A 16,109-nucleotide genomic window follows, 5' to 3' on the forward strand; every position below is an offset into this window, starting at 1 on the left:
TGACCTTAGATGTCAGGTTGCCTGAAAACTTTAAATCAATCAATCAATCAATCTGCTCATCTCAGGACCTCTACTGCCAGATGGGATAGTGCTGCAAAAAGGTACCACCTTGTTTGTTGATGTAAGCCACTACTGTGGTGTTGTCACTTATCAATATTGTACCATCAAGTAGCCCGCCATGAACTGTTGGAACTGTTGAAGGGCTAGAAAGCCTTCCTTCATCTCTTAAGAGATTTATGTGGAACTGTTGAAGGGCTAGAAAGCCTTCCTTCATCTCTTAAGAGATTTATGTGGAACTGTTGAAGGGTTAGAAAGTCTTCCTTCATCTGCAAGAGATTTATGTGCTGGTACCTTTTGGACTCTGACCATAGGCCTGAGGATGTGTGGTGCAGCATGTGAGCACCCACCCTTCTTTTGATGCATCTGAAAAGAGCATCAAGTATGGGGGAAGACGAGCAGATTCTCGTCTGCCACCTACCAACTGAGGTCCGTCTCTTCTTCCAGTCCCATTTAGGAACTAGGACATCCGGAGAATCGTTGTACTGATTTCAGTAGGACTTTAGCCGCCATTGGAGAGATCGCATCCTGAGGCGACCATTGGAAACTAGATGGACCAGGGATTATAGTTGCCGGAGGAGACACAACCACCTCTGGGCTGGGTGTTCTTATCTGAGGAATAGTTGTGAAACCTCCCTCAGCCTCACTACCTTGTCGTCTGATGGAAAGACTCTCTGGAGATCAGTGTCTATGATCATACCTAAGTATACCAGTTGTTGAGAAGGAAGCAGAGAAGACTTCTCGAGGTTTACCATGATCCCCAGATCTTGGCAAAGCCTCAGAAGTTAGTCTCGGTGTTGAAGAAGAGTTGCCACCGAGTCTGCTAGGATCAGCCAGTCATCCAGGTATCGTAGGAGACGGATGCCGATTCTGTGAGCCCAAGATGACACTATGGCGAATAGACCTGAGGTGCTGTAGAAAGACCAAAGCACAATAGCTTGAAATGACAAAATCGGAGATAATTTGTATTTTTCCTTAACTAATACAAACCTGGAGTTATTTATGTGGATTACCTGGAAGGTAGCCATTAGACTCTAACTGCGAGGTGGCAACCGTGCCTAACCACTTGAGCGGGTAGGCTAGGGGTGGCGGGGGTGTACCCAGCCGCCTCTATAAATACTCTCATAGCAGTGAGAGACGTCACTTTTGATTGCAGGCAAGACTTGTAGGGGACAGGTGATGGTGGGCCAATTTATATAAATAACTCCAGGTTTGTAATAGGGAAAAACACAAATTATCTCCGAACTTGTCATTTGTTCCCATACTAACAAACCTTCCATTATCTATGTGGATGACTCACTCTCAGGTGGGAGGAAGTCCTAGATCTGAATTGGACATTGACCCGGTTTTACCTGGTACAGTATATGACTGTGGTCTAGGAAAACTTTGATACCTCGCCGAAATATATAAAATGAGTATACTCGTGGCCTGTGCAATGCAGTGTAATAGAGGTTGCTGTTTTGTATGAACGCCTTCTGAGTTTATATAGGAAAACAAGACGTATCCCATTGCTCCCACGCAGAAAACAATGGGGACGTGTACAGTATAACAGTTTTAGAACTTATACTAGGCTATACAAGGGAAGTGATAAATACCTGCAGAGGGGCCCATGGTGCTGTACCACAAGGGAGGAGAAGATGAAGAAAGGAAAGCCAGACATTCTTATTCATCCCAGTCTTAACCCAGGTAACCAATGCCCTCAACCAACTGCTACTTGTCCATCAAGGGGCCTGAGGTATCTTAAACCACTTGCTGAGCAGCCTCCACAGGACCGATACTGACCGTATCAAGTCTCCTATGGGTCACATATTTTAACTACTGTAATGGGCTGTGAAGGTGGTCTGTCTCTTCCACACGCCCGCTTGGAAAACTTGCATTGGAATACCAGGAAAGTACAGATTCCCCTGACACCATGGGCTCCAAAGTACAGATTCCCCTGACACCATGGGCTCCAGGTCGATGAGCCAGAGGAGGATCGGAAGCCAAGGCTCTTTCAATCACTTGGCAAATCCAGGAGGAAACCGTGTTTTTAGTGATCCTCCTCTTTACTCTCCCTGAACTAACAAACAGGTATTAGTCTGAGCCGTGTTGCTGCAGTGCGTTTAAGATAGTATCTCAAACTCCTCACTGGGCAAAGTAACAACTGATCTGGGTCATTGGTTACAGAATGAAGACTCGCAATCTGAAAGGGCCTGAATCTATGATCCAGCACCCCCGGATTTTGAGTCTCTGCATTAAACTCAGGGACGCAGCCTAGTGTCAAATGACCCCATCCCCTTGAATGGGTGATGTCATATGAGAGGCCATGAAGTTCGCCAGCTCTCTTTGCCAAGGCTAAAGCGAGCAGGAATGCCGTCTTCAAAGTGAGATTTCAGTCAGTTGCATGGCGTAATGGTTCATAGGGAGGTCCTTTCAAGGATCTCGAGACGAGAACCATGTTCCAAGGAAGAGGCCTAATCTCTTGACTGGGGGCAAGTGATCTCATAACTCCGTATGAGTAAAGAAAGCTCCAACGAAGAGGAAATATCCACTCCTTTCAGCTTAAAGGCTACACTGAAGGCTGAGCAATAGCCTTTCACTGCCAATACCGAAAGGAGCTTTTCCTCCCGAAGGTATACAAGGAACTCTACTACTACTAGAATAGTGGCATCGAGTGGAGAGATATTCCTTCCTCGACACCAACCAAAAAATACTCTCTATTTTGCCTGGAAACTGAGACTGAGGACTTACGCAAGTATCCGGACATTCGCTCCGCAACTTGTCGTGAGAAGCCCTTCTGAGAGAGAAGATGCTGGATAGTCCCCACGCATGAAGTCGAAGCGACTGCACGGTCTTGTGGAAGATGTTCGCGTGTGGTTGTCTGAGTAGATCTGGTCGTGGAGGGAGTTCTCACTTGATTTACAAGAAGTTGCAGGAGGTCCGTAAACCACTCTGCATGATGTCATAGCGGAGCTACAAAGCTCATCATTAGATCTTTGGACACACTGGTTTTGTTGAGCAGTCTTCTCATCAGACAAAACGGGGGGAAAGCCGTACATGTCGAAGTTGTTCCACTGTTGTTAGAATGCATCTTGCCATAAAGCTTGAGGGTCTGGGACTGGAGAACAGTACAGCAGAAACTTGCTGTTCAGAGATGTTGCGGACAGGTCTACAGTTGGGGAACCCCACAAAGTCAGGACTTTGTTGGCTATCTAACGATTCAAAGACCATTCGAAGCCTACTATCTGAGTTGCTCTGCTCAGAATGTCTGCGAGCACATTCCTCTTGCTGGGAATGAAGTAAGCTGATAAGAGACACCAAATGTTCTTCTGACCATCTGAGGATCTTTACTGCAAGATGGCACAAAGGCTGTGAAAAGGTACCACCCTGTTTGTTTATGTAAGCCACTAGTGTGGTGTTGTCGCTCATCAATACCAAAGAGTGACCTTCCAGCAACTGTTGGAACCAATGAAGAGCTAGGTAAGCTGCTCTCATCTCTTAGAAGATTTATGTGCTGGTACCTTTCTGACTCTGACCAAAGGCCGGAGTATCGTATGGTACAGCAGGTGAGGCCCCCACCCTTCTTTTGATAATATTTGAAGAGCCTTAAGCGCAGAGCCCGAATATCCTAGCTTAATAAAACTAGGAAAATTCTATTTTTGTTCTCCTGTGGACACGACGGCGAGGGACTGAGGCTGAACACAATCTCCAGACCACCTCATCATCTTGCTCTGAATAGCAATACTGTACTCTGAAGGGCTGGAAAGGCATGGATGAATCCAGTACTTATTTCCTTAAACCCTGTGGAGGCGACCACTTGGGAGAATTAAGTTTCACTCGCGAATGAGAGGTACTCACCTTTGAGAGGAGAAGCTCAGTGCGCCATACTTCATAGACTCTAAGCATGTTGAGAATACTCAGGCTGACAAGAATGGCTAACATCAAACTCTGGGTTAGCTGCATAGGCTTTCCCGACTAGAAAACTCCAAAGAGCACTAGTCTGCACTTGCTCTTATTCATCTGACGAAGCAACATGAACAAAGGGTGAACAAGCAGGTAGGGAGGTGGTTACAGTTAAGGGCACTACAGACTGCCAGCGCATTACCTTCAGAGTCTCGGAGAAGATGACTGGAGTCAACCTTGGAGAAAGCAGGTGTGCGCTTCCTCTGTGCCCCTAACTGAATCATTTCTCAACAGTCATTCCTTCAAAGGGGGACCCAAAATCCCTAAGGAATGCCAGAGTTGACAAACATCTTCAATTGACAGAGATTCCCCCTTGGGCAGAGAGTGGCACCACTTAGCTAGGGGAAGGGGTAGTCTAAGCTCAAGGGATATCCGAGGGGTCAAGTGGTCATCACTTTTACCCAACTGTCCTTCGGAGGAGAACGAGTGAACCTAGTCATCGTGCAGGCATCGAGCTAACAGAATAGGAAGTCATGCTTTCTTCGTATTCAATGATGACCCCGAAGAAGAAGAATCCCTTTTAGGCTTCTTCTTCCCTTGCCTACCAAATCTCAACCATTGGGAGGATGGCCATTCCCGAAACTCATTACAAGGCGAGTTCTGCTTACAAGAGTGGTCTCTACAAGCATGACAAAGGGAATGAGGATCGGTGTCAAGGGAGGACCTGAAGGTGCTGCATTGGCACCCTTCATGACTAGGACAAGATCAGCAAAGAACCAAGCACACCTGAAAAAAGAAAGTAAAAAAGTCAAAAGCGAGAGAGAGAGAGAGGAAAGAGAGAGACTGTTTGCACTCCGAGCCAAAAGCAAAACTGGCGGTATAACACAGGTGTGTGTGTGTGTGTGTGTGTGTGTGTGTGTGTGTGTGTGTGTGTGTGTGTGTGAGCAGGGTAGCCGATACTAGCCTCCCGCTAAGTAGTGGTGTGTAGTTATACCTTGCTAAAAGTCTTATGGTTAGTTTCCAGCTTTACCAACAGCATATTCCCTATAAAGAGTGAAAGGGTTTGTATAGAGTGTCAGATCAAACCAAAACCCTCCCTCTTTCCTAACCTCATGTAGAGAAAGAAGATATTTGATTCTCACTACAAGTAAGTAAGATGGTGGTCTGGCAGAAATTAGCACGTAAATAGTATTGGCTTCAATATTAACAAGCTCTATTAGTTCTCGGTGATGACGTGTTGTCAGTTACCAGATGATTTTCAGCATTAGAGGTGCTGTGATGAGTTCGATAGAGCCTGAACCCATGGGCCTCCCTTATATACACTAAGTCTGTGCTTTCTTTCTTTAAAAACTAGTCCTAGAACAGGGAAGCCACTATTTCTTTGGTATTTCTATGTTGTATTGGATTCTTGTTCTAGCCTTCACAATAAAATCATTGAGGACCAAATTACACCTCAAAAATAGACTAATAGTAAAACTGGATCTAAAGTATATAAAATTGATAGGAAACATTAATACACTATTTATATAGTAATATATGTCATAGGCATACTACAATGAATGATGCCTTGGCTAACTCTTCTTCCTCCTGCAAAAAAGAAAAAAAAATTGACATGCAAACAAGCTCCCAAAATGGAATGTGTTCACTAGTTGAGGTGTATTTGTATACTGTAGATTAATGTGGGTCATTCATTAAATACCAGTGGGATACACAAGTTTAACCAATCCCAGAAATGAACATTATTTGTGTATACTGTACTGTAGGCCTCATTTTGGAATGAAGAGTATTGTACTGTACTGTAGTATAATCCAAGAGTGGGTTTACTCAGTCCTAATTTCTTACTGACAGATTCATTATTTCAAACTATACCGTAACATGTATAAATACCAGCTGTTCTTAGATATAGTGACTGTTACACTAAGATATTTACAGGACTTTAATTCAGTAAAGAAAACCATAATTATGGAGCAATATAAAGAAATCCATGATGTGGAGAAAAAATGCAGTAGATCCTCAATTTACAGTACACTTTGGGGGACAGGGCTTAAAAGCAACAAAGCCTGTATAGTACAACCAACAATTGAATATTCCAAAGCTGAGAGAGAGAGAGAAATTCCATAGAATTCGTAGCCAAAACAAAACCTTAATTTACATTTACATTTATCACTAACTTTAAAAATTTGTCAGCAAAATGAATCATCTCTTAAAAGGTAAGTTTAATAAAAGCCAACACAATGATTAAACTAATCAGTAAAAAGAAAAAGTCTTAACTTGAGGTGCTACTGTATCCACTGATAATACTATGTACAATCACGTTCATAATTGATGACAATGTGTACTTTAATTATCGTTCACAAGTGAAAAGAATTATTTCTATTTTTCATAAACTTATTTTGAAGTATAAAAACAAATCACTACATTTATCAAGAATACAGTACTGTACATCTAACTGTATTTTCATCGATAATTATCAAAAGCAAGTCAAGTAGGCTCATTCCTAAAATGAAATTTTCAGACCAATAGACCTAAACCTAGTGTTGAGAATTGATTCTTAATGAGTGATTGACAATTGAAACCATACGTAATTTATTTTCTCCCTTTTTACCTTCTTTCCAATAAAAATATATCAGTCTGAAAATATAAGTAAGCCACTAAAATAATCTTAGTCTGAAAATATAAGTAAGCCACTAAAATAATTTGAAAGATAACAAGTCCCTTTAAATTAGCCACTTCACAGGAACTTGCTGCCCGAGTTGCCTTTACGGTTGACAATTGTACAAAAATAAATGCACACAGTACCATCACTTATGATTGTGACTGTACATACATATATATATACCAAGGCACTTCCCCCAATTTTGGGGGGTAGCCAACATCAAACAAATGAAACAAAAATAAAAGGGGACCTCTCCTCTCTACGTTCCTCCCAGCCTGACAAGGGACTCGACCGAGTTCTGCTGGTACTGCTAGGGTGCCACAGCCCACCCTCCCCCGTTATCCACCACAGATGAAGCCTCATAACACTGAATCCCCCTACTGCTGCTACCTCCGTGGTCATCTAAGGCACCGGAGGAAGCAGCAGGGCCTACCGGAACTGTGTCACAATCGCTTGCCATTCATTCCTATTTCTAGCACGCTCTCTTGCCTCTCTCACATCTATCCTCCTATCACCCAGAGCTTTCTTCACTCCATCCATCCACCCAACCCTTGGCCTTCCTCTTGTACTTCTCCCATCAACTCTTGCATTCATCACCTTTAACAGACAGCCATTTTCCATTCTCTCAACATGGCCAAACCACCTCAACACATTCATATCCACTATAGCTGCTAACTCATTTCTTACACCCGTTCTCACCCTCACTACTTCGTTCCAAACCCTATCTACTCGAGATAAACCAGCCATACTCCTTAGACACTTCATCTCAAACACATTCAATTTCTGTCTCCCCGTCACTTTCATTCCCCACAACTCCGATCCATACATCACAGTTGGTACAATTACTTTCTCATATAGAACTGTTTTTACATTCATGCCCAACCCTCTATTTTTTACTACTCCCTTAACTGCCCCCAACACTGCGTCCTTCATTCACTCTCTCACGTACAACTGCTTCCACTCCACTATTTGCTGCAACAACAGACCCCTAGTACTTAAATTGATCTACCTCCTCAAGTAACTCTCCATTCAACCTTGCACCACCTTCCCTTCTCGTACATCTCATAACCTTACTGTACTCTTACCCACATTAACTCTCAACTTCCTTCTCTCACACACCCTTCCAAATTCTGTCACTAATCGGCCAAGCTTCTCTTCCGCGTCTGCAACTAGTACGGTATCATTCGCAAACAACAACTGATTTACCTCCCACTCATGGTCATTCCCATCTAACAGTTTCAATCCTCATCCAAGCACTCAAGCATTCACCTCTCTCACCACTCCATCAACATACAAGTTAAACAACCACGGCAACATCACACATCCCTCCACTCTCCCCGGAAACCAATCGCTCACTTCATTTCCTATCCTAACACATGCTTTACTACCTTTGTAGAAACTTTTCACTGCTTGCAACAACCTTCCACTAACTCCATAAAACCTCATCACATTCCACATTGAAACCCTATCAACTCTATCATACGCTTTCTCCAGATCCATAAACGCAACATACACCTCCTTACCATTTGCTAAATATTTCTCGCATATCTGACTAACTGTAAAAATCTGATTCATACAACCCCTACCTCTTCTAAAACCATCCTGTACTTCTTAGATTGCATTCTCTGTTTTATCCTTAATCCTATTAATCAGTACTCTACCATACACTTTTCCAACTACACTCAACAAACTAATACCCCTTGAATTACAACACTCATGCACATCTCCCTTCCCCTTACTGTATATAGTAGTACAATACACGCACAAACCCAATCTACTGGTACCATTGACAACACAAAACACATATTAAACAATCTCACCAACTATTCAAGTACAGTCACGCCCCCTTCCTTCAACATCTCAGCTCTCACATCATCCATACCAGATGCTTTTCCTACTCTCGTTTCATCTAGTGCTCTCCTCACTTCCTCTCTTGTAATCTCTCTCTCATTTTCATCTCCCATCACTAGCACCTCAACACCTGCAACAGCAATTATATCTGCCTCCCTATTATCCTAAACATTCAGTAAACTTTCAAAATATTCTGCCCACCTTTTCCTGGCTTCCTCTCCTTTTAACAACCTTCCATTTCCATCTTTGTGACTGTACACAAGGGAATTATATGAAATTCAATGATGAAACAAGAAGTTAATACAGTATAGTATAATCAAAATCCTGAGAAATAAACTATCTGAAACATGGATGCAAAAGTAGCAAGATGTTACTTAAACTGTTTCTAAAGGTGCTGATCTACATGTTTGCATACCCAGCTGATAAATACGTTCTTTGTACTGTAGGAAGCTGCCAACTGTAGAGTAAACTATCGTAATTTGATGACTTTATCATAAAAAAAAAAAAATCAGCTTTTCCGTATTCTCTTCCATCTGAGTTCAATATAATAACAAGTTCCAATATTCTCTTCCATCTGAGTTCAATATAATAACAAGTTCCAATAACTCTCAAGGGAGCTATTGGTCTTCCCCCTCGAAGCCATAAATGCTATGTGGGGTGCAGATAGCTATGTGGCATGTCAAGCATACGTCTCCTGTTATTATACGATATCCAAAGGGAAACCTTATGGGTACTCGCGCCAGAAGTTAGAATTCTGTGAAACCTTTAGTTTAATTCTCTGGGAATTTCTACTGTAGTCATATATACCCTTAGGAAGCTACTGAAGGAACCTTCCATCAGGACGACATGGCTTGAGCCCAAAAAAAGTTTTAAGGATACAGTATATGAAAGACTAAATCAAAGAGCTCTAAGAAAATTTAGGGTACCTGGTACAGTGATGCCTCGCAACACAAAATTAATTGGTTCCGTAAGGGCTTTCGTGAAGTGATTTTTTCATGTAGCGAGACGCCTTTTACATGTAAATAGCCTAATTCGTTCTAGACCCTAGAAAAACACCACATTAAATGATTATAAACAGGATATTCGCCACTAAATAGTGCTAAATATATGGAAAGTACTGTATTTTGATCATTTAATAATAATATTCTGGAAAAGAAGTTTTTAATTAGAGTAAACAGTAAAAATAAATAACAAAAATGTGGAACCTTACCTTTAGAGTGAGGTGATGTCCGAGAGCGAAGTGTGGGGCGGTAGATTAAGATGAAAACGGTGGAAAACGTTTACGTACAAGTGGCGGGAAACGTAAACACTTAACTTTACAAAACAGATTTATGAATGACAGAAAACATCAACAATTAATCTTAGGAAATGCATCCATAAATGGCAGGAAATATTAACACTTAACTTTACGATAAACTTGAAATTTCTTCTTATTTTCCTTTTTCTATTTTTTGTTTACTTTACATTTTCTATTTTCTAAATTTAATTACACTACGTATTTTCTTCATCACTGCCACTTTTGTTTCTTAGCTGACGCTTGGTCTGCTTCTACCAAAGGCCTCTAACTAAAATGTTCGTCCAAAGAAGTTTGTTTCTGCCTGCTTCTTAAAATTTTCTTGAGCACACTTTACCGCATGCCAGCCTCGTATTTCTTGATTATTTCCATCTTCATCTCCATGGAAAACATCATCCTCTTCTTTCCCTTGACATCAGCGACTTTCTTGTGACCCATGGCTAATGATGTATCGTAAGTATCACACACGATAAAAGTACGTACTGTAAAGTTGTTACGAAACCAAATCACAAACACTAAGTCAATGCATACGATACTGTTGCCAGAACGAGAAGACATAGGAACACCAATGCGTAGATGCACGATGGGATACAGTACAGTAAGTGACGACCAGTAGGAGAGCAGGATCTCATGGTTGTAACTAGCATCCGAGTAGGGAGATAACCAATGGAAACGCAGGAGGACGGTAGCGAGTTTACGGGCTGGCGGTGCGCGAATTCTAAATCTATCTTGAATACGGTAGGGCTCCAGCTCCGTACTGCCTTTCGTTGTCCGAAACATTTGTCATGATCCGAGTCGTAAAATACTTCGCATCTCCTTTTGTGAAGTGAAAATTTTGTAAGCCGATTCTTTCGTAGCTAGAGGCTTGACTGTACAGCTACCCAACAACTTACATATCTAAAGCTTTAAAGATATATGAATGACTTAATCAGCATTAATTACATGAATGAGGTGAGTTAAGTCACTTAGGCAATGAATACAGTAGTTAACAAATACTTAGATAATTGGCATTGTTATTACAATATCTTACCTTATAACAGTGCATCGTAGCCAATGGCGATAATTCAATATTAAAACAATAAAAACCTATAAAATAACTTCTACCTTAAACCACATTTAACAAGATGGCTAAGATAGCTTTAGGACTCATGTCAAACAGAAGTGAGACTCACAATTTATTCTAGAAGTTGCAGTTGTAAAGCTAATGTCCAAAAGATTTCACACTTTTTATATGTTAATAAGTAAAAAGAATATTTCATTAAAATTTTATCAATATTATAGATCTTAAGATTTTAGTGTAGGTGTTTTTCAATTTTGCAAAGTTCATGAGGCTACAACTGCAGTAATTTTAAAATGGCGAACATTTCAACGTATATTCTAAAATATGATTAGCAACTGTGCCAAACTATAAAAAATAAATTGTAAAAACAAGACTGTAATACACAGCCTTTAATAACATACTACTCTAAGACTTCAAGAGTTAAAACTTTTACCTGAAAACTTTCCCCTCTTTCTATCTTTACCATGGGATCCCCTCCATGGCCTTTTCTCTCCTCTACCTTGCCCACCAAATCTATGCTTGTTCTGACCATGATGAAATTTTGGCTTGTTGTGATGTTTATTTCTATCTTCCTTTCTCTCGCTACTATTATCTTGTCCAAAATATCTTCCTTCATCAAACCCTTTCCTTGATTCTCCTTTTGAGTCAGATGATTGACATGCTGTGTTTAATGTTGCCTGAAACTAAAGCATGAAAATAATTTACAGAGGGTCAGACACTGGAAAAAAAAGTAATTTAATTATTTTACTGAATTCTTGAGAATAAAATGCTAAACAACTGCATAGAAGTACACTTACTAACAGACAGACATTGTGCAAAGTTTGAATTCCCCAAAAAAGAGCAGAATTTTAATAATAAAATTTATTTATATACAGTACTCACCTCATGTTCATATTGCTTCTAAAACTAGAAAACCTCCCATTCTTTTTTCTTCCAGTATACCTAGGAAAAGTAATGGGAACCTAGTGGTTAATGGCACTAAACCAATGGCTTGGCCAAACCATATTGCATTTGTCTTCAAATTCTGAGTCTTTATTGGGTTAAATGATAAGCACCATACTCCAGAATTTATGCTTTAGTTCTTTTAAAGTAATCTTCTTGATTTGTTGGTGATTAACACCAGGAATGTCGTTCTGCTAACTAAATAACACATGCATATCGAACGACAGTGCCCATGGCGCCTCCAGTGACTGGCAAAGCTCCAAAACACATTAAATTAAGCTAATTTCACTGTGAAGCTGGCAGGAGCTAAAAATTTTACACTGTAAAGACTAAATACTCAACTTTCCATAGGCAGAAGCAGCTGGAGATTGCATATTAAATCCTCTCAAAAACGATCAAAAACGTTAGATAACAGGGAAAACCACAGTGCGCAATCGCTACTGAAATAGGAATGAGCACCATCTTGGATACTCGTAATAGTACGGGAGGAAGGGTAACCTTGATAACGGCTCCCCTTCTGTTTTTCGCCACTCTTCCCCCTCGAAACGAAAACACTATTCGGGGTGAAGATTGCTATGTGTCATATCAAGATATACGTCCCCTGATATCATGCGATATCCTTAAGAAAAATTTCAAGGATATTCGCGCCAGAAGTTAGAATTCTGGAGACCTAAAGGTCAATTCTCTGGGAATATCACTGTAGCCAAATATCCCTTAGAAAGCTACCAATAGGAACCTTCCATCAGACGACATGGCCATCTCACCCAAAAAAAGATTTTTCGCTTCGCTTCAAAATCTGTTATGTAAACCTATTAGTGAGGCTTTACAGAACTTTGCTAAAACAAAATTTGAAGTAAGACATGGTGATCTGGAGAATGTAGAAGTAGAGGAGTTTTTCTTTAGAATCATCTTTGTAAACTCCTTTTCCCCCAATTCCCCATATTATTATTACTAGCTAAGCTACTACCCTAGTTAGAAAATCAGGATGCTATAAGCTCAAGGGCTCTAACAGGGAAAATAACTCAGTGAGGAAAGGAAATAAGGAAACAAATAAAATATTGTGCCTGAGTGTACCCTCAACCTAGAGAACTCTAAAACAAGACAGTACAAGACCACAGTACAGAAGCTATGACACTATTTATGACTAGAGAATAATGGTTTGATTTTGGAATATCCTTCCCTTAGAAGAACTACTTATCATAGGTAAAGTCTTTCTTTCACCGTTACCAAGTGGAAAGTAGCAATCCAACAATTACAGTGCAGTAGTTAACCCCAAGAGTGAAGAAAAGTTGTTTTGTAATGTCATTATTGTCAAGTGTATGAGAAAAGAGGAGAATGTGTAAAAAATAGGCCAGACTACTTGGTGTATGAGTAGGAAATGAAATAATGAGCCATAACCAGAGAGGGAATCAATGTAGTAATATTTGGCCAGTCAAAGGAGCCAATAACTCTCTAGCAGTAGTGGATAAATCTAATGCTAGTGTCCTGACAGCAAATACTTCACTTCCAGCATGGTGGAGAAAAGGCTTTTGGGTAAATCTAAAAAAAAATAAAAAAGAACCTTAAATTATAAGGATCTGGCCTATAATAAGGATCAACAACATTTCCAGAGACAACCTGTAAAGAGACCAGCATCACATACTCAGTCCCAGCCATTACAGTCTGTAAAGAAGTTCCCTTGGAAGGACAAAAGACAGCAACATCAACCAGTTAAAACAGACCCAAACTCTGAGCACTTTGGAATCTTTCAGAAGAAAGGTGGTACTTGTAAACAGACTAGGGGATTGATTGATTGATTTGAAGTTTTTTGGCATCCTGATATCAAAGGTCATTGACGCCAATATCATTTGTTATAAATAATAAATAAAAGAATATTCAATTAAAACTATAAAAGCTAATATTTCATTATATAAGATAAATAACTTTCTGAAGACCTGCTTCTGAAATAGATATAAAAATGTAACTAGCATTGTACGACACATTATGTCCAAGAATCTTGGCAAGGAACCTGCCATCCTCACTTCGAGCCTCAAACAAATATTCATTTATTTCTGTGCTATAAGTGGGGCATTCAGTCAACAAATGCCTAACTGCTGAGGGTATCAAACAGTCGTCGCAATATGGTTAGTGTTGGTCAGCCAGCAGACACTCATATGTCATCCGAATGTAACCACTGCGGAGATGACAAAGAGTAGTCTCCCACTTTCAGGGCATCTCGCTACACCTCCAAGGGGATATAACATTCACAATTTCTCTCATCTTATTTTCAGTTAAACTATCACAATGCTGTTGCCAATTATCATAAATAAAATTCTTAATTGTAGGTAAAAAATCATTACAAGGAATGGGATACCTTCTTGGTAACAACTCGGCTGCACCTCTCTTTGGCAGTAAATCAGCCTCTTCATTTCTAGACACACCTACATGTGCCAGAACCCAGAAAAATTTAACTGTTATACCCTTCAGTCCACAAATAAAAAGCCATTCTAAAATCTTTAAAACTAAAAGGTTACTGGAATTAAAATCTTCTAAAGCTTGAAGAACACTTCTTGAATAACTATAAATGGTAAAATTGCCCTCCTCTTTTAATGCTATTTTCTTAATAGCGGTTAGTATGCCATATAGTTCAGCAGTAAATATGGAAAATATTAGAGGAAGTGCACCTCTACAGTTAAACGGACTACTATATACTGTATTCCAAATCCAACCCCAGCATCAGATTTGGAGCCACCGGTATATATAAAAGTCAATTCTCTATGTTCTTCCCCATGTTCCATAAAAAGAGACATGCCTTCTAATTCAGTCATCTTACTTTTTATACCAATAAAATATCTATAAAAAGATATCTCTGGTAATTTCCATGGAGGGGTTGGTGATATGCTAAATGGAAGAACTCTATTTCTTTCTATATCAATACTGTTTATTAATTGTTTCACCCAAAAACCAAAAGGTTGTGGAGATTTTGGGTGTAACTCAAAATATCTACAATGCCTAACAAAGCTTGCAGTCTGACAGGCTAAAGAATTAGGAAGTCTTTGCAGCCTAAACCAATACCAAACAATAGAAGACTTTTGGTAAAGGTCTAAGGGTAATTCTCCAGCGTCAACAAGGAGGCTTGGGATAGGCGAAGTTCTAAACACTCCTGTGGACAATCTTATACCAGCATGATGTATAGAATCTAATATCTTTGATCAGCTTTTGAAAAAACTAAAGCCTTATATAATCTTAAAATAGTTTTGCAGTCTGCTCTCATGATGTATGGGATAAAAATTTTAAAAGCTTCAAAGCATCAAGACAATTAGCTTTTAATACCTTTAACTGAGGAACCCATGTAAGCCTACAATCGTATATCAACCCTAAAATTTTAGCTTTACTTACGCATGTGATCCGTAGACCATTGATGTACTGTATATATGTGGGTCTGGATGTACTCCCCGAATACGACAGAAATGTACAACAGTAGTTCTGCTTGTTGAAAACTTAAACCCATTCATAACAGCCCACTAAATAATTTTGTTAATTGAGAGTTGTAGTTTTCTCTCAATCATTGCCATTATCAACATCATCATCATCATCTCCTACGCCTATTGACACAAAGGGCCTCGGTTAGATTTCACCAGTCGTCTCTGTCCTGAGCTTTTAATTCAATACTTCTCCATTCATATCTCCTTTTTGCACTTTATAGTCCTAAGCCATGTAGGCCTGGGTCTTCCAATTCTTCTAGTGCCTTGTGGAGCCTAGTTAAACCTTTGGCGAACTAATCTCTCTTGGGGAGTACAAAGAGCACCCAAACCATCTCCATCTACCCATCATGATCTCATCCACATATGGTACTCGAGTAATCTCTTGTAGTTTTCAAGTGAGAGTGGGGGAAGCTCTTATCAGAGAGGAGATGTCAGGAAGGAGTTCCCCAGGGTATTGTGCTAAGTGTAACCCTATTTGCACTAGTCATTAATGGGATATCCTCAAGTCATTCCTCAAGATGTTCTCTCAACACTTTGTAGATGAACTCTCCATTGAGGAATGACTGAGGATATCCCATTAATGACTAGTGCAAATAGGGTTACACTTAGCACAATACCGTGGGGAACTCCTTCCTGACATTTCCTCTCTGATAGAGCTTCCCCCACTCTCACTTGAAAAAAATCTATGTGAAATAAATGATTGAACAAACAATGGTAGCTCTCTTCATAATCCCAAATTATGAATGGTTTTAAGTATACCCTACTTAAATGCCTATGCCTTTTCAAGGTAAAAAAAAAGACTGTTACATGGTGCTGTTTGTAATCAAAAGCTTCACAAATAGAGGACTCAAGTCGTAACAACACATCAGTCGTCGAGTGCATTTTTCTAAATTCACACTGGAT

At 40.0% G+C, this 16,109-nt stretch overlaps 1 protein-coding gene across 3 annotated transcripts in view; it reads right to left on the reverse strand.

The window, feature by feature from the left end:
* Window positions 1-10,902: 10,902 nt before the first annotated feature.
* Pus7 (pseudouridine synthase 7) overlaps window positions 10,903-16,109 on the reverse strand; it is a 102,613-nt gene continuing 97,406 nt past the window's right edge. For all 3 annotated transcript variants that reach the window (XM_068356894.1, XM_068356892.1, XM_068356895.1), the window contains one exon: window positions 10,903-11,483. In XM_068356894.1, coding sequence (XP_068212995.1) covers window positions 11,214-11,483 — 270 coding nt within the window. In that variant the 3' untranslated portion in view covers window positions 10,903-11,213. The remainder of the gene's footprint in view (window positions 11,484-16,109) is intronic.

The sequence above is a fragment of the Palaemon carinicauda genome, chromosome 33 (genome assembly GCF_036898095.1).
Source record: "Palaemon carinicauda isolate YSFRI2023 chromosome 33, ASM3689809v2, whole genome shotgun sequence".
Taxonomy (NCBI): Eukaryota; Metazoa; Arthropoda; class Malacostraca; order Decapoda; family Palaemonidae; genus Palaemon; species Palaemon carinicauda.